The sequence below is a fragment of the Dasypus novemcinctus genome, chromosome 10, assembly GCF_030445035.2.
Source record: "Dasypus novemcinctus isolate mDasNov1 chromosome 10, mDasNov1.1.hap2, whole genome shotgun sequence".
In the NCBI taxonomy this organism is placed as follows: domain Eukaryota; kingdom Metazoa; phylum Chordata; class Mammalia; order Cingulata; family Dasypodidae; genus Dasypus; species Dasypus novemcinctus.
In genome coordinates, this window is record NC_080682.1 from 24,841,818 (window position 1) to 24,869,457 (window position 27,640).

The 27,640-nt window shown below is 34.3% G+C and overlaps 1 protein-coding gene across 1 annotated transcript; it reads left to right on the forward strand.

The window, feature by feature from the left end:
- Window positions 1-22,541: 22,541 nt before the first annotated feature.
- Window positions 22,542-23,489, forward strand: LOC131280280 (olfactory receptor 8H1-like). Its single transcript, XM_058306384.1, has one exon. The coding sequence runs from the start codon at window positions 22,542-22,544 to the stop codon at window positions 23,487-23,489; it is 948 nt and encodes a 315-aa protein (XP_058162367.1).
- The last annotated feature ends 4,151 nt before the right edge of the window (window positions 23,490-27,640 follow it).

Here is a 27,640-nt window from a genome sequence, read left to right on the forward strand (position 1 = left end):
TTAGACTGGCCACTTAAAAAATGTAAAGATATAAGTACTGTAGAGGTTGTAGAGAAATAGGAATACTTAATCACTGATGATTGGAATGTAAAATGGTACAGCTGCTGTGGAAGACAGTTTGGTAGAACCTCAGGAAGCTAAGTACAAAACTACCATATTATGTGACAATTCTGTGTCTAGGTACATACTGAGAAGACATCAAAGCAGAGACATAAGAAGGTATATGCACACCAATGTCTACAGCAATATTATTCACAATTGCCTAAAAATAAGAGCAACCCAAGTGCCCATCAACCAAGCAATGATAAACAAATGTGTTAAATACATATTGAATACCATGATCAGATCACCTTAAAATAATTGGAATGCAGAGAAAGCCACACATCTTGTTTTCCCAAAGAGACCCCAATAGATGTTGGTGAAAAGTTTTTTAATACATAGCATGAATATCTTCATATATGTGAGTTTACAGACCAAAAATTCTCATTTACTCAATAGAAAGTCTAGAGTACAATATATATTTCAACTAAATTCCCATTTCTGAGTAAGTTTAATTTACCTATGTCTGATACAAACATACACATAAATTTTATCATAATTTTAATTTCATTTGAATGGCTATAAAGGTATCAATTAATAATATAAATATGTATTAATATAGTTTCATGTAAAAAAATTCTTTTACAAAAACTTCCTCCTTCTCTTCTCTCCACTCTTACCTTTTCTCTCTCATTCTCCCTCTTCCTCTCTATCTTTTTCTTTCTCTTACTCTATTTATTTCTGTCTCTCACTTTCTCCCTGTTTCTCCACTCTTCCCTGGTATCTCTGTTACAAGATATAGGGAATAAAAATACATCCTGGAGAGGGAAAGGAAAAACAGGAATTAACTAGATAAAAAGTAGGAGCATTACAGTTCTGTACTTCACAGCATGCCTGAGACAAAACATTTGTGGAAGTTGAAGAGCTTCAAAAAACTTGTATGAAATCTCAATTTAGCCCTGAATGACAATTTCGTTGGATTAGTAACTTCATCCTTCTCAACCAAACCATAACTAAGATTGACTAATTTCAACTTCAGTTTCATTGCCATGAGTTCATTGCAGAATTCTTATACATGAGACCCCAAAAATATTTTTATTAAATTAATTTATTGATTACATATGAGGGATGCATAAAATTGAAATATACATTCCAACTTATTTTGTAAAAAATAGAGTTAATATTGCAATTTTTATCAGAATATTGAGAAATGAAAGTGCAACAAATCAGGAGGTAAATATTTCCTCTTTAAGTTGTACATATTCTTATCATATGATACTAGAATATCATATTATTTACTAAGCTATTCAAGAAAATGCATCTCTGTCAAAACCTTTGTTCTTGGACATATCAGCAAAGTAATACTATATTTTGCTTAAATTTCCCTGATATTGTTGATGATATAATATCTTGGCATCTCTTGGTGTCTCTGATCTTGTCTGTAGTTCAAGATGTTGTTTTATAAATTAAGATACATCTTATAGTAAACAGGTCACTATAGAAAAATTCTCTGCATCTCTGTAAAGATGTAGAAACATGATAGAGAAAATGTTTAGGGTTTAGCCATTTTATCCAATCTGTTCTTCAAAAGGGTATTTTTGTTGACTAATATTTAATTATTATTAAAATTATTATGTTTATGAGTAGCTGATTTTACTTTAAGAAGAGATAGAAGCTAGACAGAAAAAAAATGTACATCCCGACTTGGAGAAAAAAAAAAGATCAACCTGGAATACTCAAATAAGATCATTTCCTCAAATTATATTCTCAGAAAAAAAGTAATAGATATCCATAAGAACAGTTATACAAACTGTGAGGTTGTGAAAAAGGAAAGCTATGAGAGAAGGTCCCACATATTATTAACTGTCTAATAGCAGTGGGGATTTTAAAAATACTGTACATCACCTTAGGTAATCTAAATTAGCAATGCACAAACTAAATAATTTGTATTGTCTTCTATGTTGAGAAAACTGGCACCCTTTGAACATTAACTTGTCCCAAGCCACAGAGTTGGTTACTAGCAGAATGAGGATTCAAACCAAGATTTCTCTGATTTCAAATCCTAAGTTTTTCCACTAGACCATATTATAATACTATTGTGACTTATCAAAATCCTGGAATTTTATGTACTCTATGACAATGTAAAATAATATCCCCATATCTTTTAATTATTTTTAGTGACATAAACTTAATAGAACATGAAATTTAATGTACAAGCAAACTAAAGTGGAGTCTAGATAAATTAGTTAACTGGTAAAATAAGTTTAAAGTACATTATATTCTTCTTATCAGAAAAATTACAATCTTAAATTGGCATATACCAATGGAAATTGGAAAGATAATCATCTTTTAACTTAAAATTTTACTTAATTTTTGAATAGAGTCTTATTTCTTTGGACGCTATTTGGACTATTATCTTCATTCAAGGAAATTAAAGCAAATTTCTAATTTACAACATGATTGAACTAAATATATAGAGACCACTTCCTATTCATACTGCTGTATCTCCTGGAAGTCTTTTGTTTCTAATATTAATACAACTGTAAATGAAACACTTGATATCTAATTTAAATATTAAAGTACATACTCTGAGATACAGGCTTATAGTTTCTATAATATTGTGTAAGTGAAGAAAGATCTTTCCTTTTACCTATGGGACTTACCTGCTCATTTAATTAAGGCATTCTATGTATCTTAATAATTTAGATTCTTCTACCAGTTTATCAGACTCTTCCTGAATTTCAAAAGGGATGCATAGGAGAATATACCTTCTCTTCTTGGCAGAAGAATAGCAAGATCATTTTCCCACTAGTACACAGGTTAATGTTTCTGAAACATCAATCTACAGGATAAAAATGATTACATTAATGCAGTTTAGCTTCCTAGAAATGAAGAATTATCACTGGAAAATCATATGCTATAAGAGGGAGAGAGAAGTAGAGATGAGATGTGGGGGCATTTTCAGGACTTTTAGCTGTCCTAAATGATATTGCAGGGATAGATGCTTGACATTATATATCCTGCCATAACCTACTGAATATACTGGGGGAGAGTATAAACAACAGTTTACCTACACAAGAACACAGCCTATGAGAATTAAAAAGAAAATGAATGAATGAATGAATGGTCAGTGAAATTTTATAAAATTTGAAGAAAATCATCAACTGAAAAATTGAAGAAATTCTGAACATCCAAAACAAGGTTTGAAATTATTTTATGAATCCCAAAAGAGGAAGATTATGTTTGTGAACTAAATTCTTTCCTGAAGGTGTGAGACCCTTTCAGTTGCACAATGTCAGTGAAGAATGACTCATGTTGAGTCTCTGCCCTCTTGCTGGGTCTGAAACAAATGAGGATATGCAGGGAAAGTGAACTCTGCCACAGTTGATCCTACTATGTAAGAGAAAAGAGAGGCTCAAGGAGATCAGACCCAAGAAGAGGTGTGCCATATGACTGATAGCTTGCAGCGGAATTTGGGGAAAGGTGTTGCTGCTTAGCCTGAGCAAGGAGGCCCAGTAATAGACTAGCCCTAAGACTAGTTGCCCACAGCTGAGTGGCAGGAGAAGGTACAGCCCAGAAGGGAAGGCAGAGACCTAGGCAGAGATTACTGTTATCTTGCTTCAACACGTGGCACCGGACTTTAAAGAGAAAGCACCTCTTGTACTGTCTTGAGTTGGACTTCTCATGGCCTTTGAACTATAAAGATTTACCCCACGTAAATCTCCTTTATAAAAGCAAAACCATTTCTGGTACTGTGCATTGGTAGCCCTTTGGGAAACTAAAATGTAAGGTAAATCTAGTTTACAAACACACACAAACACAGACTTGGAAGCACATCATAAGCAAGCTATGTAAAATGAAAGATACAGAGAAGCATTTCAAAGCAGACCTGGAAGGACAGCGAAAACATTATGGCAAGACGGGGGACTGAAGGAAGAGTATTTGGTGGAGAGGAGAGTGGAGACCCTTTCAGTTATGGCTGGCCTCCCATAAGAAATAAAAACACTACAAGAAATTCAATTCTACCAAGTATAGAAGGAATAGAAGGGATAGAAGGGCAGAAATAAAAATAATTCTCTTTCTCATAAAGATATTCATGAAATACAAATGTGATGTATTTCAGATAAATAAAAAGCACAAAAACATTGGTGTCAAAAGCCTCCTGGTAAAAGAAAAGCTATTTCTCAACCAGAAGGAAAGGCAATCAGAAGCAAAAATAAATATACAAAAAGACATGAGGAGTGCAAACCATGTAAAATATCTGCAAAAACAATTGTCTACAACAAAATATTAGCATTGCATTTTCAGGTTGGAGATACATATATATATGTGTGTATACATATATATGTTTGTGTGTGTAATTTATTCTAAAAATGGATATCATAACTTGGAGCAAATTAAATTAGAAAAATTGAATGTTCTTTCATTTTACATGAAAAAGTATATTGTCCTTTTTAATTAGAGAAGTTGTGGAAATGTAGGAAAATCATGACAAAGTACAGAGATTTCATATACCTCCTCACAAACCCAGTTTCCCTATTAACAATTTGCTTCCATTTGTTGCTTTTGTAACAATTGTTTAGACAACATTATTATGATTAAAGCATTAACTGTCAGCCATAATTTACTTTATATTACACATTTTATTGTGCAGTTTTAATTTTAAAAAATTTAATCTGTAACATATATACACCTTCAATTTTCAGTTCTTCTGCTTGGAAATACACAATTCGGTGAGGCTAGTATCATTCCCAATGCTGTGCTACCATCCACTCCTTCCATTTCCAAGACATTTCCATAACCCAAAATAGTTCTTCTATACCAATTTGTCATCAAACCTCCCTTGCTATACCCACCCTATACCCTAGTAATTTCCTTTCTGACTCTTTAGATTTACTTATTTGAATTATTTCACATCAGTAAGATCATGCAAAATTTTTCCTATTAGGTCTTGCTTATTTCACTCAGCATGATGTCTTCAAGTTTGTGCATGTGTCAGAAATGCATTCCTTTTTATGGCTGAATAATATTACACTGCATGTAGATATCACATTTTGTTCATCCATTTATCTGTTTTTGGACATTTGTGTTGCTTCCATCTTTTTGCAATTCTGAATAATAATGCTATGCACACTGGTATGCAAATATCTGTTCAAGTTCTGATTTCAATTCTTTAGGGTATGTGGATTTAAGTGGGAATGCTGGGTCATATGGTAATTCCATACTTACTCTTTGAGGAACCTTCTATCAGTTTTCCTCAGTGGCAGCATTTTACATTCCCACCATAAAACAACATATATTTCCATTACTCCACAGCCTCTTCAACCCTTGCTATTTTCTGTTTATTATAACAGGAAGTCTAGTTGGTGTGAAAATGTATCTCATTTTATTTTTGATTTGTGTTTACCCGAAGATAATGATGCCATGTATCTTTTTATGTGCTAATTGGCTAATTATAGATATTCCTTGGTGAAAAATCTATTCATGTGTTGCCCATTATGTAACTGGGTTGTTTGTCTTTTTGTTGTTGAGTTATAGGATTTCTTTATATTTTCTGGATAATAAACCTTTGTAAAGTATATGGTTTCCAAATATTTTCTCCCATTCTGTAAGTTGGTTTTGTACTTTCATGATAAAGTAATTTGATGCACAAGAGTTTTTTATTTTGGTGAAATCCCATTTATCTTTTTTTTTTTTTTAACTGTCATTGCTGTGCTTTTGGTGTAAATGTTAAAGAACCATTACCTAACATGAAATCTTGAAGAGATTTCCCTATGTTTCCATTTAGGGAGTATGTGTTAGTTTCCTATGTAAATTGCCAATGTAGTTGCCAATGTAAATACTATAATTTGGGTTGGCTTAAACAATATAAATTTATTGGTTCATGGTTTTGAGCCTGGCAGAAGATCAAAATTTATACATCAATAAGGTCATTCTTTCTTCCTAATGTGGTCTAGAGTTGACTGTCAATGATTTTGTGACTTGCCTTTCTGTCACATGGCAAAGCTAATGAAGATGTTGTTCTTTCTACACTGGTGTCCTATTATCTTCTAGCTTCTTCTACATTTACATAGCCACTTCTACTTTCATTCTACTTGTAAAGGAGCCCCAAATTGATTTCAGCTGTTCATATCTTAACTAAAAATAAGATCTTCCATAGATCCTCTTTAAAATGGCTTCACCCCCACAAAAATAGATTAAGACTAAGAGCATGTTCTCTGTTGGAAACAATACAAACCCCAGTGGATTTTATAATTGTCACTCTTATATTTAGGTATTTCATCCACTTCAGTTTAATTTTTGTTCAGTGTGAGGGGTACAGATTCACATTCATTCTTCTGCATTTCTATAACCAATTTTCCCAGTAACATTTGTCGAAGAGATTATTCTTTGCCCCTTGGTTGGACTTGGCACACTTCTCAAAAATTAATTGGCCATAAATATGTGTATTTGTTTCTAAACTTCCAGTTCCATTCTTTTGGTTTCTAAGCCTGCCCACATGAAAGTATCATGGTATTTTCATTAGTGTAGCATGGTAATAGGTTTTAAAACTGAAAGTGTTAGTGAAATATCCTTCTTCAAGTTTTTTTTGTGTGATTTGAGTCATTATTTTTCCATTTGTGCAAAGAGAGTAATTGAAATTTTAATTGGGATTGAATTGAATTTATAAACCACTGATATAAAAATATTTATTATCCAATCCATGGACATGGAACACCATTCCATTTGCTTTAGGTCTTCTTTGAATATTTTCACCAATGTTTTCTAGTTTTCTCTGTGTAAGTCCTTTTTGCATTACTAATGTAAAGAATCCGCTCTGTTGTGTGTGTGTGTGTGGTTGTGTGTGCGTGTGTGTGTTGATCTTGTACCCTGACATTTTGCTGAATTAGGAATAAAATAAATGCAAATTGAAAAGGAAGAAGTAAAAATTTATTTGGTGATTACATGATATTGTATATAGAAAATTCTGAAACAGTTACAACAAAGTATTGGCTTGGGTTTGAACATGGGGTGTTATTAACATAAGCTTTCCATCCCTGAATCCATCACACCCTGAGGTCCATCTGAGGTCCTTGAAAGCCCGAGCCTTCAACTTTGGCGTTTTTTCTTTATAGTTTCATTTTGTTATGTTTTTTATTTTCATTTTGTCTTATTTTTTACTTTTTTTTAATGTCCTGATTGCTAACACCACATTATCCCCTAGTATTTTCTCACAGCATATCCCCCAAAGTCTTTTTTTTTATTCAGTTATTTAGGGTTTTTTTTTTTTGTGGTTGTTGTTGTATAGCTGGTGTTTTAATTGTGGGTCGTGTATATCTGTTTTTTTTTTTTTCTTGCCCCTACCTGTTCCCCACCCTTTGCCCACCCACTTTTCCTTTCTTCCTTTCTTCTCTTCCCCCCCTTTTTTTATTTTTATTTTTTATTTTTTTATTTGTTTTCTTTTTCTGTTTTCTCTCCCCCTCGTGTCCCTCATCTTCTACTTATTTTATTTTAACTCAATTATACAATAGGTGCGCCAGGAAACACCTCACATTTGCTGAGGTTTTCTCATCCTCCACTGCCTCATTTCTACGTGAACTGATTTAGGCTACCTACACTATCCTCTTTCCCCTACATCTTGATATCTGCCATCATCTACTATCCCTCCTATATTCCACCCCCCACTTCCCTTTCTTTGATCCACGAAGTGTCTAAGTCTTAATTTCTAATACCTTTGTTTTGTTTTCTGTCTGTTATCCACTCTTGAATTCCTTTCTTTTCTTATTCCCTCTCTCAGGAAAACAATAGCTTTTTAGCTCATAACATATTCCTCCCATATTCAATCATCTACCTCATAATAGATACTCCACCTACTGCTGTAACTCTACACAATTTACATGAATCTAACCTCCATCCTCCCAGATCTCATATTCTTGTTTGTTAACATATATCATCAATACTACTTTACACTTTTCCCTTGTTTACACAATTGCCTTTCCCCGGGACTAATACTTTCCTTTAAAGTGAACTTAACCAACAACAAGAAATTAGAATAAGAAGAACAAAGTGACAAAGAGAAGATATAACACTTACACAAAAACAACAGCTAATTAATCTCCAAGAGTAGACAAAGAAGCTAAGGACCTGATTAAATCCATCAAGATTAAATAATGACCAGAAAGCAACAAAAATCTACAAACCAAACGAGTAATCAGGAAAACATGGCTGAATCCAATCAACAAATCAAAAATCAGGAAGGGGAGCAGAACTTTGCACAAGCGATGAAAGAACTCAGAACATTTGTCACCGAAAAATTTGATGAAGTAATGAAAGAGGTTAACAACATGAAGATATCACTTCAAGGGGAAATTGCAGACATATGCAAAAAGATAACAGATATGATGGGAATGAACACCACAGTTCAAGAAATCAAAAATACACTTGCAGCAAATATCAGCAGACTAGAAGAGACAGAGCAGAGAATTAGTGATGTGGAAGACAGTACATCAGAAATCAAACAGATAGTAGAAGGGTTCGATAAAAAGATAGAAAAAATCCAGCTAGGACTTAGGGACCTGAATGACAATGCAAAATGCTCAAACATATGTATTATAGGCATTCCAGAAGAAGAAGAGAAGGGAAAGGGGTCAGAAGGAGTGTTGCAGGAAATAATGGCTGAAAACTTCCCAAATCTACTGAAAGAGATAGATGTACATATCCAAGAAGCACAGCACACTCCACTGGTCATAAACCCCAACAAGCCCACCCCAAGACATATACTTGTCAAATTATCCAATGCTCAAGACAAAGAGAAAATTCTAAAAGCAGCAAGAGAAAAGAAAACCATCACATACAAGGGAAGCTCCATTAGATTAAGTGCTGATTTCTTATCTGAAACCATGGAGGCAAGAAGGCAGTGGTATGATATCGTCAAGGTCCTAAAGGAAAAAAAATTTCCAACCAAGAATACTCTATCCAGCTAAATTAGCATTCAAACATGATGGACAGTTCAAAATATTCACAGACAAGCAGAAACTGAAAGAGTATACCAACAAGAAACCACCCCTTCAAGAAATACTAAAAGGAGTTCTGCAGGAAGAAAGGAAAAAACAGGACAGGCAAAGTTGGAGGAGAGTATAAGAGCAACAAAAACAACAACAACAAAAAGACAAAAAGAGAAGGGAAAAAAATACAAACAAAATATGACAAACACAAATCCAATCAAAATATGGCTAACACAAATAATTCCTTGAAAGTAATAACACTGAATATCAACTGATTAAACTCACCTATCAAAAGATTCAGACTGGGACATTGGATAAGGAAATATGACCCATCCGTATACTGTCTACAAGAGACACATCTTAGACCCAGAGACTCATGGAGATTAAAAGTGAATGGCTGGAAAACAATCATACAAGCAAACAATAACCAAAAAAAGGCAGGAGTAGCTATATTAATATCAGACAAAATAGACTTTAAATGTGAAACAATTGTGAGAGACAAAGAAGGGTACTACATTTTAGTGAAAGGGAAATTCTGTCAAGAAGATCGAACAATCATAAATATTTATGCTCCTAACAAGGGTGCCTCTAAATACGTCAGGCAAATGCTGGGAAAACTAAGTGAAACAATAGATGCATCTACAATTATAGTGGGAGATTTTAATACACCACTATCTACTTTGGACAGAACATCTCAAAAGAGAATCACTAAAGAAACAAAACATTTGATCAGTATATTAGAGGAGCTGGATCTAATAGACATATAAAGATCATTACACCCAAACACAGCAGGATATACATTTTTCGCAAGCACACATGGATCATTCTCCAAGATAGACCATATGCTAGGCCACAAAGAAAGGCTGAATGAAATCAGAAAGATTGAAATCATACAAAACAATATCTCTGATCACACTGGAGTGAAGCTGGAAATTTGCAAGGGACAGAGGTCCAGGTTTCACACCAAGATTTGGAAATTAAACAGCACACTCTTAGAAAAACAGTGGGTCAAAGAGGAAATCTCAAAAGAAATCAATCACTACCTTGAAACAAATGATAATGATAATACAACATACCAAAATTTATGGGATACAGCAAAAGCAGTACTGAGAGGGAAATTTATAGCCATAAACTCATATATCAAAAAAGAAGAAAGAGCAAAAATTGAAGAGCTAACTGCACATTTGAAGGAATTAGAAAAACAACAACAAAGTAACCCATCGGGAAGAAGAAGGAAGGAAATAACAAAGATAAGAGCACAACTAAATGAAATAGAAAATAAGAAAGCACTTGAAAGATAAACAAGACCAAGAGCTGGTTTTTTAAGATCAACAAAATTGACAAACCTTTAGCGAGACTAACAAAGAAAAAAAGAGAGAAGATGCAAATACACAAAATAAGAAATGAGAAAGGCAATATCACCACTGACCCCACAGAAATAAAGACTATCATAAGAGGATACTTTGGAAAACTATATTCGAACAAAAATGACAATTTAGAGGAAATGGACAAATTCCTAGAAACACATAAGCAGCCCATATTGACAAAAGAAGAAATTGATGATCTTAACAAACCAATCACAAGCAGAGAGATAGAATCAGTTATTAAAAATTTCCCAACTAAGAAGAGCCCAGGGCCAGACGGCTTCACAGGTGAATTTTACAAAACATTCCGGAAAGAAATAACACCAATCCTGCTGAAACTATTCCAAAAAATCAAAACAGAAAGAACGTTGCCCAACTGCTTCTATGATGCCAACATTACCCTAGTAGCAAAGCCAAACAAAGACACCACAAGAAAGGAAAATTACAGACCAATTTCTCTAATGAACCTAGACGCAAAAATACTTAACAAAATACTTGCTCATCGTATTCAACAAAACATTAAATGAATTATACACCACGACCAAGTGGGATTCATCCCAGGTATGCAAGGATGGTTCAACATAAGAAAATCAATCAATGTAATACACCATATAAACAGATTGAAGGAAAAAAATCACATGATTATATCTATAGATGCAGAAAAAGCATTTGACAAAATACAGCACCCTTTCTTGATAAAAACACTCCAAAAGATTGGAATACAAGGAAATTTTTTGAACATGATAAAGAGTATATACGAAAAACCTAAAGCCAACATTGTTTACAATGGAGAAATCCTAGAATCCTTCCCTCTAAACTCAGGAAAAAGACAAGGATGCCCATTGTCTCCGCTCCTATTTAACATTGTCTTAGAAGTACTTGCTCGAGCACTGAGGCAAGAACCAGATATAAAAGGCATTCAAATTGGATAGAAAGAAGTCAAAATTTCATTATTTCCAGATGACATGATCTTATACATAGAAAACCCTGAGAGATCTACAACAAAGCTTCTAGAAGTCATAAATGAGTTTAGTAAAGTCGCAGGTTATAAGATCAATGCGCAAAAATCAGTAGCATTTCTGTACACCAATAATGAGCAAGATCAGGAGGAAATCAAGAAACAAATACCATTCACAATAGTAAATAAAAAAATCAAATATTTAGGAATAAATTTAACTAAAGATATAAAAAATCTTATACACTGAGAACTATACAAGGCTACTCAGGGAAATGAAAGAAGACCTAAATAAATGGAAGAATATTCCTTGTTCATGGATAGGAAGACTGAATATTATTAAGATGTCTATCCTACCAAAACTGATATACACATTCAATGCAATCCCAATAAAAATCAACACAGCCTTCTTTAAGGAACTAGAAAAACTAACTATGAAATTTATTTGGAAAGGAAAGAGACCCCGAATAGCCAAAGACATACTGAAAAAGAAAAACAAAATGGGAGGAATCACACTACCTGACTTCAAAACATACTACAAAGCTACGGTGGTGAAAACAGCATGAATTGGCATAAGGAGAGACACACAGACCAATGGAATCGAATTGAAATCTCTGATATAGAACCTCACATATATAGCCACATAATATTCAATAAAGCCACCAAACCCTCTCAACTGGGAGAGAGTGGCCTATTCAACAAATGGTGTGTGGAGAACTGGATAGCCATATGTAGAAGAATGAAAGAGGATTACCATCTCACACCTTATACAAAGATCAACTCAAGATGGAACAAAGACCTAAATATAAGAGCCAAGACCATAAAAACCTTAGAAAGCAGTGTAGGGAAACATCTACAGGACCTTGTAATAGGAAATGGATTCATGAATATCACACCAAAAGCACGAGCAGCAAAAGAACTAATAGATAAATGGGACTTCCTCAAAATTAAAGCCTTCTGCACCTCAAAGGAGTTTGTCAAGAAAGTAAAAAGGGAGCCCACACAGTGGGAGAAAATATTTGGCAAACATATATCTGATAAGAAACTTATAACTTGCATATATAAAGAACTCCTATATCTTGAAAATAAAAAGATAAACAACCCATTTAAAAAATGGGAAAAAGTTTTAAACAGACACTTCTCCAAAGAAGAAATACAAATGGCTAAAAAGCATATGAAAAAATGCTCCAAATCTCTAGCTATCAGGGAAATGCAAATCAAAACTACAATGAGATACCATTTTACACCCATAAGATTGGCAGCTATGAAAAAAACAGAAGAATACAAATGCTGGAGAGGATGTGAAGAAAGGGGAACACTCATCCACTGCTGGAGGGAATGCAGAAGGATCCAACCATTCTGGAGGACAGTATGGCGGTTTCTCAAAAAACTAGCCATAGATTTGCCATATGACCCAGCAATACCACTGCTGCGTATATACCCAGCAGAACTGAAAACAAGGACACAAACCAATATATGTACACCAATGTTCATAGCAGCATTGTTCACTATTGCCAAAAGTTGGAATCAACCCAAATGCCCATCAACAGATGAGTGGATCAATAAAATGTGGTATATACACACAATGGAATACTACTCAGCTGTAAGAACAAATACACTACAAACACACGTGATAACATGGATGAATCTTGAGAACCTTATGTTGAGTGAAGCAACCCAGGCATTGAAGGACAAATACGACATGACCTCAATGATATGAAATAAGCAAGCTGCCTCAGAGAGCAAGAGACTGAACGATAGGTTTACAGGAAATCAGGGGGTGGAGGAAGCATGTGAGCCGACGTCTACAGAGGTGTAATTTATGATGAGCTGGTGGTAAGTATGAACACAAAGAAGAGATAAAATGGGGGCAAGGGGTTGCCTTTAGGATGGGCTTTGTGGGTTTGAGGGTGGCTGGGGATGGGCGGATGTGTAATATTGCCCAAAAGTGGGGGGAGGGAGGGGTAGCATACAAACATAGGAGAGTGTCAGGTGTTGGTGGAGAGTAAAATGCCAAGAAAATCGTATCAAAATATAATTAAGAGGGTTACCTGTTTAGAATGCTCGGAGGGGATGGTCCGATGCGGGACGGGATCCTGAGGAATGTATGAATGCTCATTTTGCCAGAGTGGGTGGCACCATTGGGTAGAGACCCAAGTAGTGAGAGTGGGGGTGGACCCACATCCTGGGGAGGACTAATGCCATCAAATAGAGGGAACTGTATCCCTCGAGAGAAAGGGTGGCTCCCTGGGCATTGGGGCAGTTGAGCAAGTTAGGCTTTGAACACTATTCCAACTATCTCTGGACGTGGCTCCTTGGGAAATGGAGGTTGGTTGTCACTTTGGGCACCAAGGTGGATGGGAAAATGGATGTTAAATGTGTGGAACCAAGGTAAATGTGGGGTAAGAGAGGAGTTTCACGAGAGTACACTAGGATGGATATAAAACATGTAATATTACACCATAATATATAGGAGATGACAGACTGATAATGTAAACCATAATGTAAAACATAGGATAACTAAAAAATTAGAAAACTGTGTATCCTAAAGTAAGCACCACAATGTAAGCACAGATGTCACCTTGTTTGAAAGCTATTGTCTCAGACTCTGTACATCACTTTAAGTAAATATGATGTGAATAGGGTGTAAGAGTATCGCTGTGGAAGGGAAAAGGTTTTGTGGTGGATGTGTGGGAGTGCTGTATATTGTATATATGAATTGCTGTGGTCTAGGGCTCTTGTGAAGAGAAGTTCAATAATTAGGGGGAAAAAAAAAGAAAAAGATTGGATGTAGAATTTTTTCCAAGTCAATATGTATTCTATATCTAACCTTTAAAACCATTGCTATATGCCATTTTGCTTGTAATGGATCCTGACATTATATTGGGCTTCAATTTTCAGGAAGTTCTGGATCACAGAGTGGTTCAACAATGGCAATGGAGGAATACTGGTATAGGATACTATTGACAGGTGATATATGGCTGACAGGGAGCTATACAGGACATATGTTCAGGGTGCATGGTAATGTTTGGATAAACTCATAGTGGCAACAATTAAAAACTACAGCTGGGGGGGTACTGAGTTCCTGGCCAGTGGTGCTCTGTCGTGGTCCCTAGGGGAGCAGCAACAGTCTCCCAGGTGCAGCAGCAAGGACTGGGAAGGAATGAGGGTCCAACAGTGAGCCCCTGACACTAATGACTATGCTTATAAGCTGATATGCCTGAAATAAGAACAAGGCCTAGAGCAGCATTGTGCCTGAGAATTTCCTCCTGACAGCCTTCATGTTACTCAAATGTGGCCAGTCTCGAAGCCAAACTCAGCATGTAAATGCAATGCCTTCCCCCCAGCGTGGGACATGACACCCGGGGATGAGCCTCCCTGGCACCAACGGATCACTATCAACTACCAACTGATGATGCAACTGGAGAATGACCTTGAATGGAAGGTTCGATGCAGATCAGCAGAATATCCCTGTCTACATAAAATAACATGACTTTAAAATGCTGTTTGAGCTAATGTAAGGGGGAAATGGAAAGGAGAAATGAGTTTATATGGCTATGAGTCTCTAAAAAAGAGTCTGGAGGCTGTCAGAAGGATTGCCCTTATGCACAACTGAGCAGAGTCTAAGAGACAGATAAAGTAGATACTACCCCCAGGTATTGGTTCCTTTGAGGGCTAAAGAGGCCCATGGGTGCTATGGTCATGGCAGATGGGGTTAACTGCCATGTCAGATGGCCCTTCTTTGGAGCTGGTGTTTATGCGTGATGAATCTGGACTCAGATGGGATCTCTCTTCTTAAGACTTTCATGCTACTATGCTGGAGTTGTAGTTGGTGTCGGGGTTTAAGATATATTTAGGGGATCTGAATCTCTGGACTGACAATGTGATAGCCAGACCCTGAGCCTCAACAGACTCCAGCACCTACAATCTGATTTATTGGACTCACCTCACTCAGCTAAGATGGAGTTGAAGAAGGACAACCACCACACCATGGAGCCTAGAGTGTCTACAACTGAAAGCGAGAGGATTGCATCCAGTATCCATGAGGAATCTGAGCCTCCTCTTGACATAGAGGTGCAATGGACACAACCAATCCAATGTCCACAGAGAAAAGGTGGCATTGGAGTGGGAAAAGTGGACATGGTGGCTAATGGTTATGGGGAATGGCAGGAAGAGATGAGATGTGGAGGTGTCTTAGGGACTTGGAGCTGCCCTGGATGGTGCTTCAGGGGCAATCACTGGACATTGTAAATCCTCAAAGGGCCCACTGGATGGAATGGGGGAGAGTATGGGCCATGATGTGGGCCATTGACCATGAGGTGCAGAGGTGCCCAGAGACATACTTACCAAATGCAATGGATGTGTCATGATGATGGGAATGAGTGTTGCTGGGAGGGGAGTAGTGAGGTGGGGGTGGTGGGGTTACAGGGGTCCTCATATATATTTTTTTAATGTAATATTTTTACAAAATCAATTAAAAAAAGATTTATGGAAAATGATTTTGGAATATGGTTCTAAGAATATAAGATGTTGATTTAAAATATGGGAATATATGGTGACCTGAAAATTATTTCTGTACATGAAATGTTTTGATTTATTTGGAGATTTTCTTGCTTCAGAAGTTATATTTAAAAGTAACAAATATCGGGAATGAATGTAGCTCAAGTGTTTGAGCATCTGCTTCCCATGTATGAGGTCCTAGGTTCAATTTCCAGAAACACCTTTTAAAAAAGTAAATTCAGCTTGAAGTTAGTGGGGGTTCCTAGGAGTCCATTTAGAGGATTTTGCTTATAAGATTAATAACAGCTGACAGTTTTATGTAAGGCAACCCAACAACCTATACTCATAAGAATATTAGTGGATGCAATTTATATAACAGTTTTAAATTTTAAAATTTGCATTGTTTTCTTTTTTTTACCTTTATTTGTATTTCTCATTTACTCCTATAATGCCAGTGAAAAATAGGAAACAGACAATTACTATTTTAACATTTGTGTCCTGCCCCAGGATACAATGCAAATCAATGATGATTGATAGTTGTCTGTGGGTCTTCTGATTGTTTTTTCTCTTCCCATATGTTGGGCTATTTCATTCAATTATTTTATTGACTTCTTTATCCATAATGAGGATTTAGAAATCTTGGTCTGTAATTCTCAAGATGATTTGCAAAATATACAGTATTTCCTGAAAGAATGAACTTGAAAATAAATGCCTAAGTAAAATTAAACTTTTCTCTGGAAAAAAAAAACAAACATAAGCTTATAGTTCTGAGCCTATGGAAATGTCCAAAATAAGACTTCATCAGGTAATGCTCTTCTCCCTGAATTTCAGCTGCCAGCCAGAAGTCCTGGTCTCTTCTCTCATTTGGCAAGCACACGGCAGCATCTGTTTGTCTATCCCCCTTCCTCTGGGCCTCATTACTTTCCGCTTCTGGCTTCAGTGGCCTCTTCTGAGCTTCTGTGTTCTATTGATTTCTGCTTCTGGCTTCCAGGGCTTTCTCTTTCTGCTACTTGGAGTTTCTCTGTATTTCTATAGCTTTTTTCTCTCCACAGGAAAAAAAAAAATGTATAAAGAACTCCAGTAAGAGGATTAAGACTCATTCTGGATCATGACTTACTGAAATAGTTTAATCAAAAGGCCCTAATATGAAATAATCTAATCAAGTGTCCGACCTAAAATAAATTCACATCCACAGGAATGATTAGTTCTAAGGCCATTATCTTTTCTGGAGTGCACAACTAATTGAAGCTACCACACCTTCCATCCTGCCATGTATTGTTGAAGGTGTTCCAAATTATATCTTTACAAGTTTTATTATCTAAACTAAAGAATTGGGAATAAGTTTAAGCATTTGCTTTTTAGAATCTGTAAAAATAAAAGCAGTTAATTACAAAAAATAAAATAAAATATTCTTGGTTGTATAATTAGCCATATGGTTACCTGTACCAGAAATTTTTATTTATTTATAATGTTTTGATCGAATGTCTAGCATCCTTTCCATTCAGTCTGAAGAACTCCCTGTAGCATTGATTATATGTATATATTTACCTCAGTTTTTCCTTATAAGGAAATGTATTAATTTATTCTTCATTTTTAAGACAGCTATGCCAAGTATTAAATTCAAAGTTGAAATTGTTTTAATTAACACTTAAATAAATCATCTCACTGCCTTCAGGCCACCAAGGATTTGTTGAGAAATTAGCATTTCTTTTTAAGGGGACAGTTGCTCTTTTCTTGAAGCTTTTGAACTCTCTCCTTGTATATGCATTGTACAGTTTGACTATATTGAATCTTGGAGTGTTCACTTTAATTGTATCCTGTTTGGAGTTTGTTGGGCATCTTGGATGTATAGTAATATCTTTCATTAAATTTGAAAATATTTCTGACATTATTTCTTTGAAAACTCCTCTTACTCCTTTTTCTTTTTTTTATTCTGGGATTCCTGCTATGAATATATTAGTAAAATTGAAGTTGTCCCAAAGTATCTTAGCTTTGTTCACTTTTCTCATTTTTATCCTTTCTTCTCTTTGGCTATTATCATTTCATTTGTTTTTCTTTGAATACATCCATTTTCCTCTTTATATCCAATATTTGGTATTCTTAGCTGATGATTTCTGAAGTTTTATTCTGTTTCTTTGGATGGGTTATAATTACTTATGTCTTTGTCTTATAAAATATTATTGTACACTGTACATTTTAATATTTTATTTTTAACTATGAAATTTAGTGCTAGAGTTCTCTGTTTCTTAAGTTTGTACCCAGCTAGATATGATGGATACATCAGTGAGTGGCAGGAGTTAACAAAAACAAACAAACCAAAGCAAAAGCCCTCATTTCACTGTCTTTGAAGAATGGCTTTGTGCTGACTTCTGTTGTACTTCAGAGATTCATGCTCCTCTCAAGAAGATCAAACAGAGGCAAAACTGTGGATTCCTCTCCTTCTGTTCTGAGCCTGAGTCCTGTCCTGGACTTGTAGCCTGGATTTAGGATTCCTCCTGTTTATGGTAATTGGAATGCTTCCTGTGTTCTTACGATATAGACTTACCCAAACTTCATGGCTTAAAGCCAGGAATCCTTTGTCCCAACTGCTTATAATTGAAAGTTTCTTTTACTACTTTAACTGTCTGCAAGTTGTTTCTGCCTGCAGGATAAGTTATGGGAAGAGCAAGGCAGAGATGAGGTTCCTGGGTCAGGCTTTCAGTCTACCACTGGATAGACTGGAACAAATGTACGTACACCCAAATACGCACATAGATGCTGCTCTGCTCTCCTCAAGACAGACCTAGGGAACCACAATGAGAGTGTAGGTTGGCTACAGGATGTGTCAGTAACAAGAACGGGTTCTGGGAAAGGACAGTGTGTGCTACGAGTTTTAAGTTGTATTTACTTGAATCAACAGCACTCATCCATGAACATCAATCCTTTATACGTCTTCTATAGTTTTCACGAAGATGGCTTTGCCTTTTATTGCTAGTTTTCTGTGGGTGTACACAACCCTGGGTTGTTTTACGTGGCCATCTGGTTTGCCTAGAAATAGTCATAATAATATCAAGTGCATGTAAAGATAACAACAATATTAAGTGCATGTATTGCAATAAATCACTTGCAATACCTTTGAATGAGGTGTGCTTTAAAATATCCAACATAGAGAATAGCACTCATTTTAAAATATTGTAATGTAAAATATTGTAATGAAAAAAAGAAGTCAGGAAAGAAGAATCAGAACTTCAAAAATATATGATCTAAATTGACAGCAGCATATAAATTATTATTTTATTTTAATGTATATGGCCTAAACATGCCATTTAAAAGCACATTCATTGACTCTATTAAAAAATAAGACCCAGCTATATGATTAGTATGGAAGAAAAAGTGTGTACAAATATATATGCCTGTAAATATGAGCATGAATGTAATACTGTGCAAAGTAATACTATAAGAAAATATATTATGTAATTAAGATATATGAAAGTATAAAAGAACCACAAAGAATTTTTCAGAAAAATCATAACAATTATTAACAGATTGCCAAAACAAAAAAAAAAAATGGGCAGAATTAAATGGAGGAGTTGCGTTTTAAAAATAAATAACATTAAAAAGATTAAAGTTCTAATTTGTTAAAAATCTAGAACAAAGAAATGCACTTTCCTTTTTATTTCTTATTCCTGATCTGATGAAATAATTTTACTAATAGAGATGATATATCGAAATTCCATGAATAGAGATAAAGCTGGAAATATTTATCATAAAATTTTTCTTCAACTTTTAATTATATTATTGGAAAGTACAATTAATGATGATAAAAGATTGATTTTAATGCTGGGAACTTACAAAAATCATGGTGATTGTGATGGTTAGGTTATTGTGAAAATTTGGCCATGTTAGGGTGCCCAGTTGTTTGGGCAACTGGGCTAGTGTAGCATGCACTAAGCTAATCATAATACAAGGACAATTCATGGCTTTTAATCATCAGTGAGTTGTTTGCATAGATGGCTGGGTATATCTACAATCAACTGAGAAAACACCTTTCAGCAATAAGTGACATACATCCAATAAGCTGAAAGTCTTAAAAGGGGAAGTAATTTCATCATTGAGAGAGAATTCCCATCTCTAACTCAGACAGCCTGCATCTCCTGGGGAACCCATCAATGAACTTTATTGGAGTCCTTGATTGGCAGCCTGCTCTATGGAATTTGAACTTGTGCATCCTCACAGATGTGTGAAATAACTTTATAAAATCTCACACTATTTACAAGTATCTCCTATTGATTATTTTTCTTTAGATAACCCTAACTAATACAGAGATTTTTGCCAGTAGTACAGAGATTCTATTTAGGTGGTATTGACATAGAAAATATTTACTACTCTCTTATTTGGATTAATCCCCAATATCTCCTATTGTGAACTAAATTAATGCTGTTTTTAAATTACCAAATAAGTTTTCCTCAGTATCATTGATTTTTATTATGAAGGGAAGAATTGCATTTCCCAAAGTTCATCAAATATGTTACATTATTCTGTAATTCTATGATACATATCAAAATTTCTATCCTGAAATTCTCAAGTATAAACAGTTTTTCTTGTACAAGATCCTTATAAATCTACATGAAATTTTATTTTGGTATCATTAACTAATGAAGGACTTGCAAGAAAATATTTCAGTGAGCTTTTGGGCATTAAATTAATCATAAAATCTTTATTCATCTCAGCACTGATTTTTACTTTCTTCTCTTTAGTACCATTTAATGTAGTAAAAGCCAAGAATAATAAAATAATAAAACAGGCTATATAAATATTGCTGTGCCTTCATCCAACAAAATATCCTATGTGAAGTTGCATTAGGTGACATTGTCAAAACTGGCTGGAGAAACTCACCAAGATTACATTTTCAAGCTTCTAATATACCCATCCATTGGCTGGTGCACACTCCTAGGGAGAAGATAGGTTTGGAGATGCAGCCAAAGCAAATTCACAAATTGTATTTAACATAAGTTATGTTAAATATTTAAAATATTTAATAAAATCAAGATGTGACAGAAAACATCATGTAAAAGAATTATGTGAAGATATAAGTACATAATAAGTGTATATGCACAAAGGAAAATGATTAGAAAAATCTATCTAAAGATTAACAACATTTATGAATGATATTCATCTACTTTTGTGAATTTTGTTGTACTCTAATTTTTGTGTAATTAACAGTATTTACACCCTATGATAGTCCTATCTGTTAAATATAAATTTGTTTCATTGTGAAAAATGAGCTTTTCCATCTCTGGTGGTTAACCTTCTGGCTTTCCAGCCACAGATTAATTATTTCGCTAGAAATACATTTTGTTTTAATTGGTAATTAAAAAAGAAAATCACAAAAGAATATCAAACAGATGATTCTCAACTTCATGTGGCTTATTAAGAGGAGGCAACTTTCTATTACAAACCTAATATGAAGGCATTAGTGCATGAACTTTTATCTTTGGAATCATGACAAACTATCTTCCTTGGAATTGGTCCCAGAGATGACCAAATGTTGCATTATCAGCAGTCCTCAATATAAGAGGTGCTGTGCCATTATCCGGGTAAAAAACAAGGGATACTCTGCACTGTATTTTAGATTGGTTTATTTTACCAAGGAACAGCAACAGCAAAAATGCATGAAGAAAAATTAAACAGTTTATCTCAAAGGAAACAAATATTATATCAGAATTGTCAGTCTTGTTAAATGGCTTATGTATTTAATTTGTGGGAAAATTTTGAGGTTGAGAAATTTCTAAATATATAATGCTGGAAGAGGTTTCTCACCACTTTTATCTCATAGTAGGTATTGTTCTTTAAGTTAGAGCATTAAAAAATGTATCAGCATATGGGGATCTTTGAAAGTATGCAGAAATAATACATATGTAATATTTAACTAAATAACAGCAACTTTGAATACAGAAATATAGAATTTGTAGAATCAGTCATAAAGCAAGGTACGTATACGGAAAATATATTTTGGAAGAAATTTAATTTTAGGTAATCATATAAAAATATATCTTCTGAAAGTTAATAGTAATATATGAACTATAATATTAACATAACTCAAATAGCCTAAGGGTTTAATTTATAATCTGTCATTCTTTCAAATAATATCAAACACAAAAGAACAAAGAATACCTGATAAATTAAAACACTCTATCATTTTTTTCTGTAATTAGCAATTTTTAACGCTTTTCTGAAATTAAATAAAAGTAGGAATACAATGTTATGCATGTTATCTCTGTACTCAAGCAATCTTGGCAGAATAAACAACAATTAAGTTCATTGTTGTGAGTCTGGACAATTTCCTTAAATTTCTGTTCCTCTTTTATTACCTAAAAAAAATGTGTCCAGTAGTGAAATCTATGGTATAAAATTTCATTTGGATGAATGTGGTAATAAAGATAATTATTTATAACAGTTTCAAGGTCATTTAAAAGATGAAATATATAGGAATGTTGTTATATTGTATCCAAATTATGATATATACATAATTTATATTAGGTAGTTAAACGAAGATGATTTTCTGCAGTGTTTTGTATATTTCTCTTTATTTTGAATTTGCTGAATTACTAAATATATTTTTAAAATTTTAGTATCTTTCCTGTAAATAAAAATGGTTTTGAACTCATTCGAGTCAAGCAAAACCTTTATTTTCTCAACAGATTACAAAGGTTGAATGCTATGGGAAGTAAGAATAAAACAAATGTGCCTGACTTTATCTTTATGGGATTGACAGACTCTGAAAAGATCCAGCGGGTCCTCTTTATGCTGTTTCTTTTGATATACCTAATTACGCTGCTGGGGAATGCAGGCATGATACTGATAATTCGCCTGGACCTACACCTTCGCACAGCCATGTACTTTTTCCTCAGTCACCTGTCGTTCCTTGACCTCAGTTACTCAACAGTCATCACACCTAAAACCTTAGAGAGTTTATTGACTTCCAACAAGTGTATTTCATACACAGGCTGCTTCACCCAGATGTATTTTTTTGTTTCCTTGGCTGTAACTGAATTTTTCCTTCTCTCATCAATGGCCTATGACCGCTATGTAGCTATCTGCAATCCCCTTCACTACCCAGTTGTTATGTCCAGGAAACTCTGCCACATCCTCATTACCGGGCCCTATGTGATTGGTTTTTCTGAATCATTCGTAAATATTCTTTATATGAACAGTTTGCATTTCTGCAAATCTAATGTAATCTCTCACTTTTTCTGTGACTTAACCCCAGTTTTAGCCCTGTCATGCACGGATACTCATGACACTGAAACCATGATAGTCACTCTCTCTAGTTTAAATATAGTGGTGTCTCTTATCACTATTTCTGTGTCCTATGTGTCCATTCTGTCTACTATCCTGAAAATTAATTCCACTTCGGGAAAGCACAAAGCCTTCTCTACTTGTGCCTCCCACATCCTGGGTGTTACCATCTTTTACAGCACCATGATTTTTACTTATTTAAAACCAAAGAAGTCCTACTCCTTGGGAAAGGATCAAGTGGCCTCTGTGTTCTATACTATGGTGATCCCCATGCTGAATCCACTCATTTATAGTCTTAGGAACAAAGAGGTAAAAGATGCTTTCACTAGAGTCACACAAAAGAGAGAGGGCTCCAGGCAATTGAAATGACAGTGATGCTGAACATTTAAGTGCATCTTTACTTTCTTTCCTATTTGTTTTTTTAAGTGGCATCTTTCTAAATATACTAGGACCATTTAATTAGCTTTCATTTCAACTGAGCCATCCTCTTTAACCACCCACTATTAGCAGCATTTCCCATACTATGTTTCAGGAAATCTACATTTTCATTGAAATCCATGAATTATGTGCCAAGTACACTGTGGTTTAAATATACATGTACTTTAGGACAACTAATGTGAAAAAAAAATTGTGTTATCTTTCAATTTGTCTCATAGAAATCCCCATGAAAGTTTCAATTTCAGAGAAATTTGCTATGGTGAGCATGTTCAGAAGTCATTCCATTTATTTTGTAAGCCAAAACTATTAGCACAGTCATAGTGTATTGCTTTGGACTGAACAATCCAGGGTTAAATTCTAGATCTGCCAGCTTTTTCCCTGTATATTTTTAGTAAGTCACTGAATCTTTAAATATATTATTTCTCTTGAAATACAAGAGAAATAATAATTAAAAATCTATAGAATTATTATAAAAAATAAATTAGATGATAAAAGATTATTTATGTACTAATAACTGTAGGCCACTATTCATCAGAATACTTACATTCTTGCAATATTTTGAATATATAATAGCTTTTGTTATGAAAATGTTCACTGGTGATTTATAAATGTTTTTGGTTTATCTTATTCACAAATAATAGCTAAATAGGAAAAACAGCACTTCAATATTTGTTCCTAGAACAAAGGAAAATATTGCCATGCAATTAATTTACAGAAAAAAGTATATGTGAATATTAAAGAAAATTTGAAAAAATATTTTAAATGCTAAATAAAATAGAAATATATTAACCATTGCTGATGTTTTTATTCATGCTCCTCTAAACTATCTAATATATGTGTATGTGTAAATTAAATATTTATGCAAAATTGTTGTCATACTCTAGTTCATTTTTTGCAGACATGAGTTCCACTAGTCCCTAAAATATTTGGTAATTACTTTTTCATTTAAATTCTTGAGATGAATGTTTGTTGGTACATACGTGAAATCAAGAATCTCATCTTGCAATGCGGTAAGACCTGAAGTTTTGTGAATTTGAGCTCAGCTATCTGCACACATTAGTATCTCTTTTGTGTCTGTCTGCTAAGACCATTTGAAAACTCTCTCATTTTGTGATGTGTCAACAAGTTTCAATAGTATTTGCTTAATTTGAACATGATTTTTTAAAAGTTTCTTTCTTCCTGTTTTCTATAATTTTATTAAATTCTTTAAAAAGAAATAAATTATTCAGTTAAATTATTTTCTCATTAAAATTTGTTTTTGCCATAATAAAAGATTTAAAGCTAAGAATGAATAATGAATCTAAATTCTTGACTTTCAATCAATTTTACTAAATTGGTTGGCAAAATTCAAGTGTTTTGTATTCTTTTAATTTATATTAAGGTTTTGTCTGGAGAATTATATTTGTTTATTTTCCTAAATATTTTTCCTACTGTTTAGTATTTATTTAGATATTTAACAAGTAACTCTCAGATGTTCAGAAATCTTTAACCATATGACAATATTACATGACTATAAAAAGACACAGATAAAATTTGAACTTTACACTGCCTGTCTGCCAAGCTTAAATTCCTTGAGAGGTACACACAATGCCTTTGTTTTATTTGTAATATCCCTCTCATGTCAAACATCAAAGGTTCCACCTTTGACCTTAACGTCTTCTAGTTTATCCACACAAATAACCCCTATGCTTAGGTGACAGTGTATTTTCCCCTCTTGCCAAACAGCCTCTAACTCTCCTTATTTATACTGCACATTTTATTCAATAGACACTCAGTTCAACAGCTGTTTCCAAGACTCTCATTGTGTCCTTTTGACTATCAGTCACATCTACTCATTAAAATCTCAACAGTCAGTTCCTTACAATACCTGCATTTTTCCATGGCTTCATCTGTCCCAGCACATAACTAGGATATTGATGTTGGCCTAAACATAGTCATAAGTCCTAAAAGTTTTCAAACATATCTAGCGACCTTCATGTCTTACTAATTAAATCAATGCTACATACTCCATAAGTACTCCAAATGTTCTTCATACTTTTTTTAATGAGTTTCCAGGGATGGACCGTGAGATTTCATATTTATGAGAAGGTGCTGAACCACTGAGCTACACTGGTTCCGTTTCCATTTTTTTTGAATCTCAAGTATTCTCATATTTCCCCTCATTTTCAACAGGTGGAATTAGCTCCTTCTATGCAGCTGCATGATATATTTTGCCAAATTACACAGTAATACACATATATCCCTACATTAATACATTTAGCTTACTCCTTCATTCCTATTAAATAGAAAAGCCATGTTCTCTCTTTGGGGAGGTCCATTGTCTCCATTTGAGCCCTGAATCTCATATTTTGTTGTGAACTATGTTATTTATTATAAATTAAATTTCCTTTACCAGAAATCTCTCTTTTTCTTCACAATAAATTACATCACTTAAACTCATTTTTTCTCTTCCATGTTGTGAGAATACATCCTCCAAATCTATCTGCCTTCAAATTCTTGCTGTGTGATCTTCCTCTGATGATCACAATAAAATGCAGTTTCCATTCCCTAACACCCCTCACCCTTTGATTCATAAAGATCAATACTGATTTCCTCAAACCTAAAACTTCTTAACATCACGAATGATCTCCCCATTAATAAATCCTCACTTTGAAACCAAAATCTGGTCTTCGACCTCCTTTTTGGTGCTTACTTTTTCTGTGCTTTTTCTGACATTTCCATCTTCGGATTTTCTTCAAACTAGTCCTTGCTTCCCCCTGTCTTCTGCACAGAACACTTCTAACAACACTACTGGAATATTTGAACCTAAATCTATCCACCCTTTTTTAAGTTATATTTGGTTACTTTCCTAAATTATTTTTAATAATTAAAATAATGTTCAACCTAAGCTTCATGGTCTATATGTTTAACAACTTTTCACCAATTATTCCCTGATCATTAATTTATTCAAATAACTAAATATGCTTTAGTTTCTTCTAGTTTCTTTCTCTTAGTTTCTTTTAGTTTCTTTCTTTCTAGGCAAATTTAACTTATGTATATAAGTTACTGTATTATGACTTCTTTTGCACTGAACTCTATGTTTTCTAGATTCCATATTCATTGCAATCCTTCCTTTTGTTTGCAAATAGAGAGGTCTTTGATAGACATTTATTTTTTATAATACATATTTTTGACCAATCTCTCATCTTTCCATATACATTAGTTATGATGTGTATATCATCTGCCTGGATGAAGAAAAATATATATTAGTCAGGTAAAGGATGTCCTGATGTAAGAAAAGTGTCAGAAACAGAAGTCTCAAAAACGCGAAAGTATAGTCCTTGGAGTAGCAATGCAGGTGTTTTCGTTAACTAGGCTTTGTGGGTGACTCTTTTCCAGGAGGTAACCCTGGGACTGAGGTTTCTTCTGTGATGTTGCTCTACCATCTCTGAAGATATTGTCCTGTTTTGCATGTACTAAGAGGTTTCGCACAGCACATTGACCACATCCTTTCTTCTTTCTCCTCCCCCTCCCATCCTCATCTTCTCTCTCTCCCTTCTCCTCCGTTTCTTCTTTTCTTCTGCTTCTTTTTCTTTTAATATTACTAATACTAATAACTCTACTTTGTCTTATTCTTTTAATGTCTTCAATATTGATCAATCAGACTCAAAAACTGAAAATTCTACATGTATCAACCAATTGAATGATTTGTAAAAAACAGTGGAAACTCATTTTCAAATACTATGCTTCTTACCTAATTTCCTTTTTCTGTCAGTGACAAACTGAAAACTCTCAGTACTTCAAATGGCATTTTTGAAGGCCAGATAATACTCATTTGCAAAGTAGAGAGATCAGTCGGTTGTTTCATATTCTGTACTTATGTGCTTGAAAACAGAGAGTGTATAGCCAGAAAGTTTAGATGTCAGTCTTGGCATCACTTAAGAACTCGGTGAAATAAGCAATTCCTTAGACTTGATGTGACTCTGTTTCTTCAAATGTCATTATAGGTAATAATAGAACCACCTATAAGAGTTATTAGAGGATAAATGCCCTAGTATATGTAGTACATTTATATAATATAATTAAGTGTAAAGCTGCATGTA

Coding starts and splice junctions, on each gene's coding strand:
- LOC131280280 (XM_058306384.1), top strand. CDS start 22,542: ATGGGAAGTAAGAATAAAACAAATGTGCCTGACTTTATCTTTATGGGA.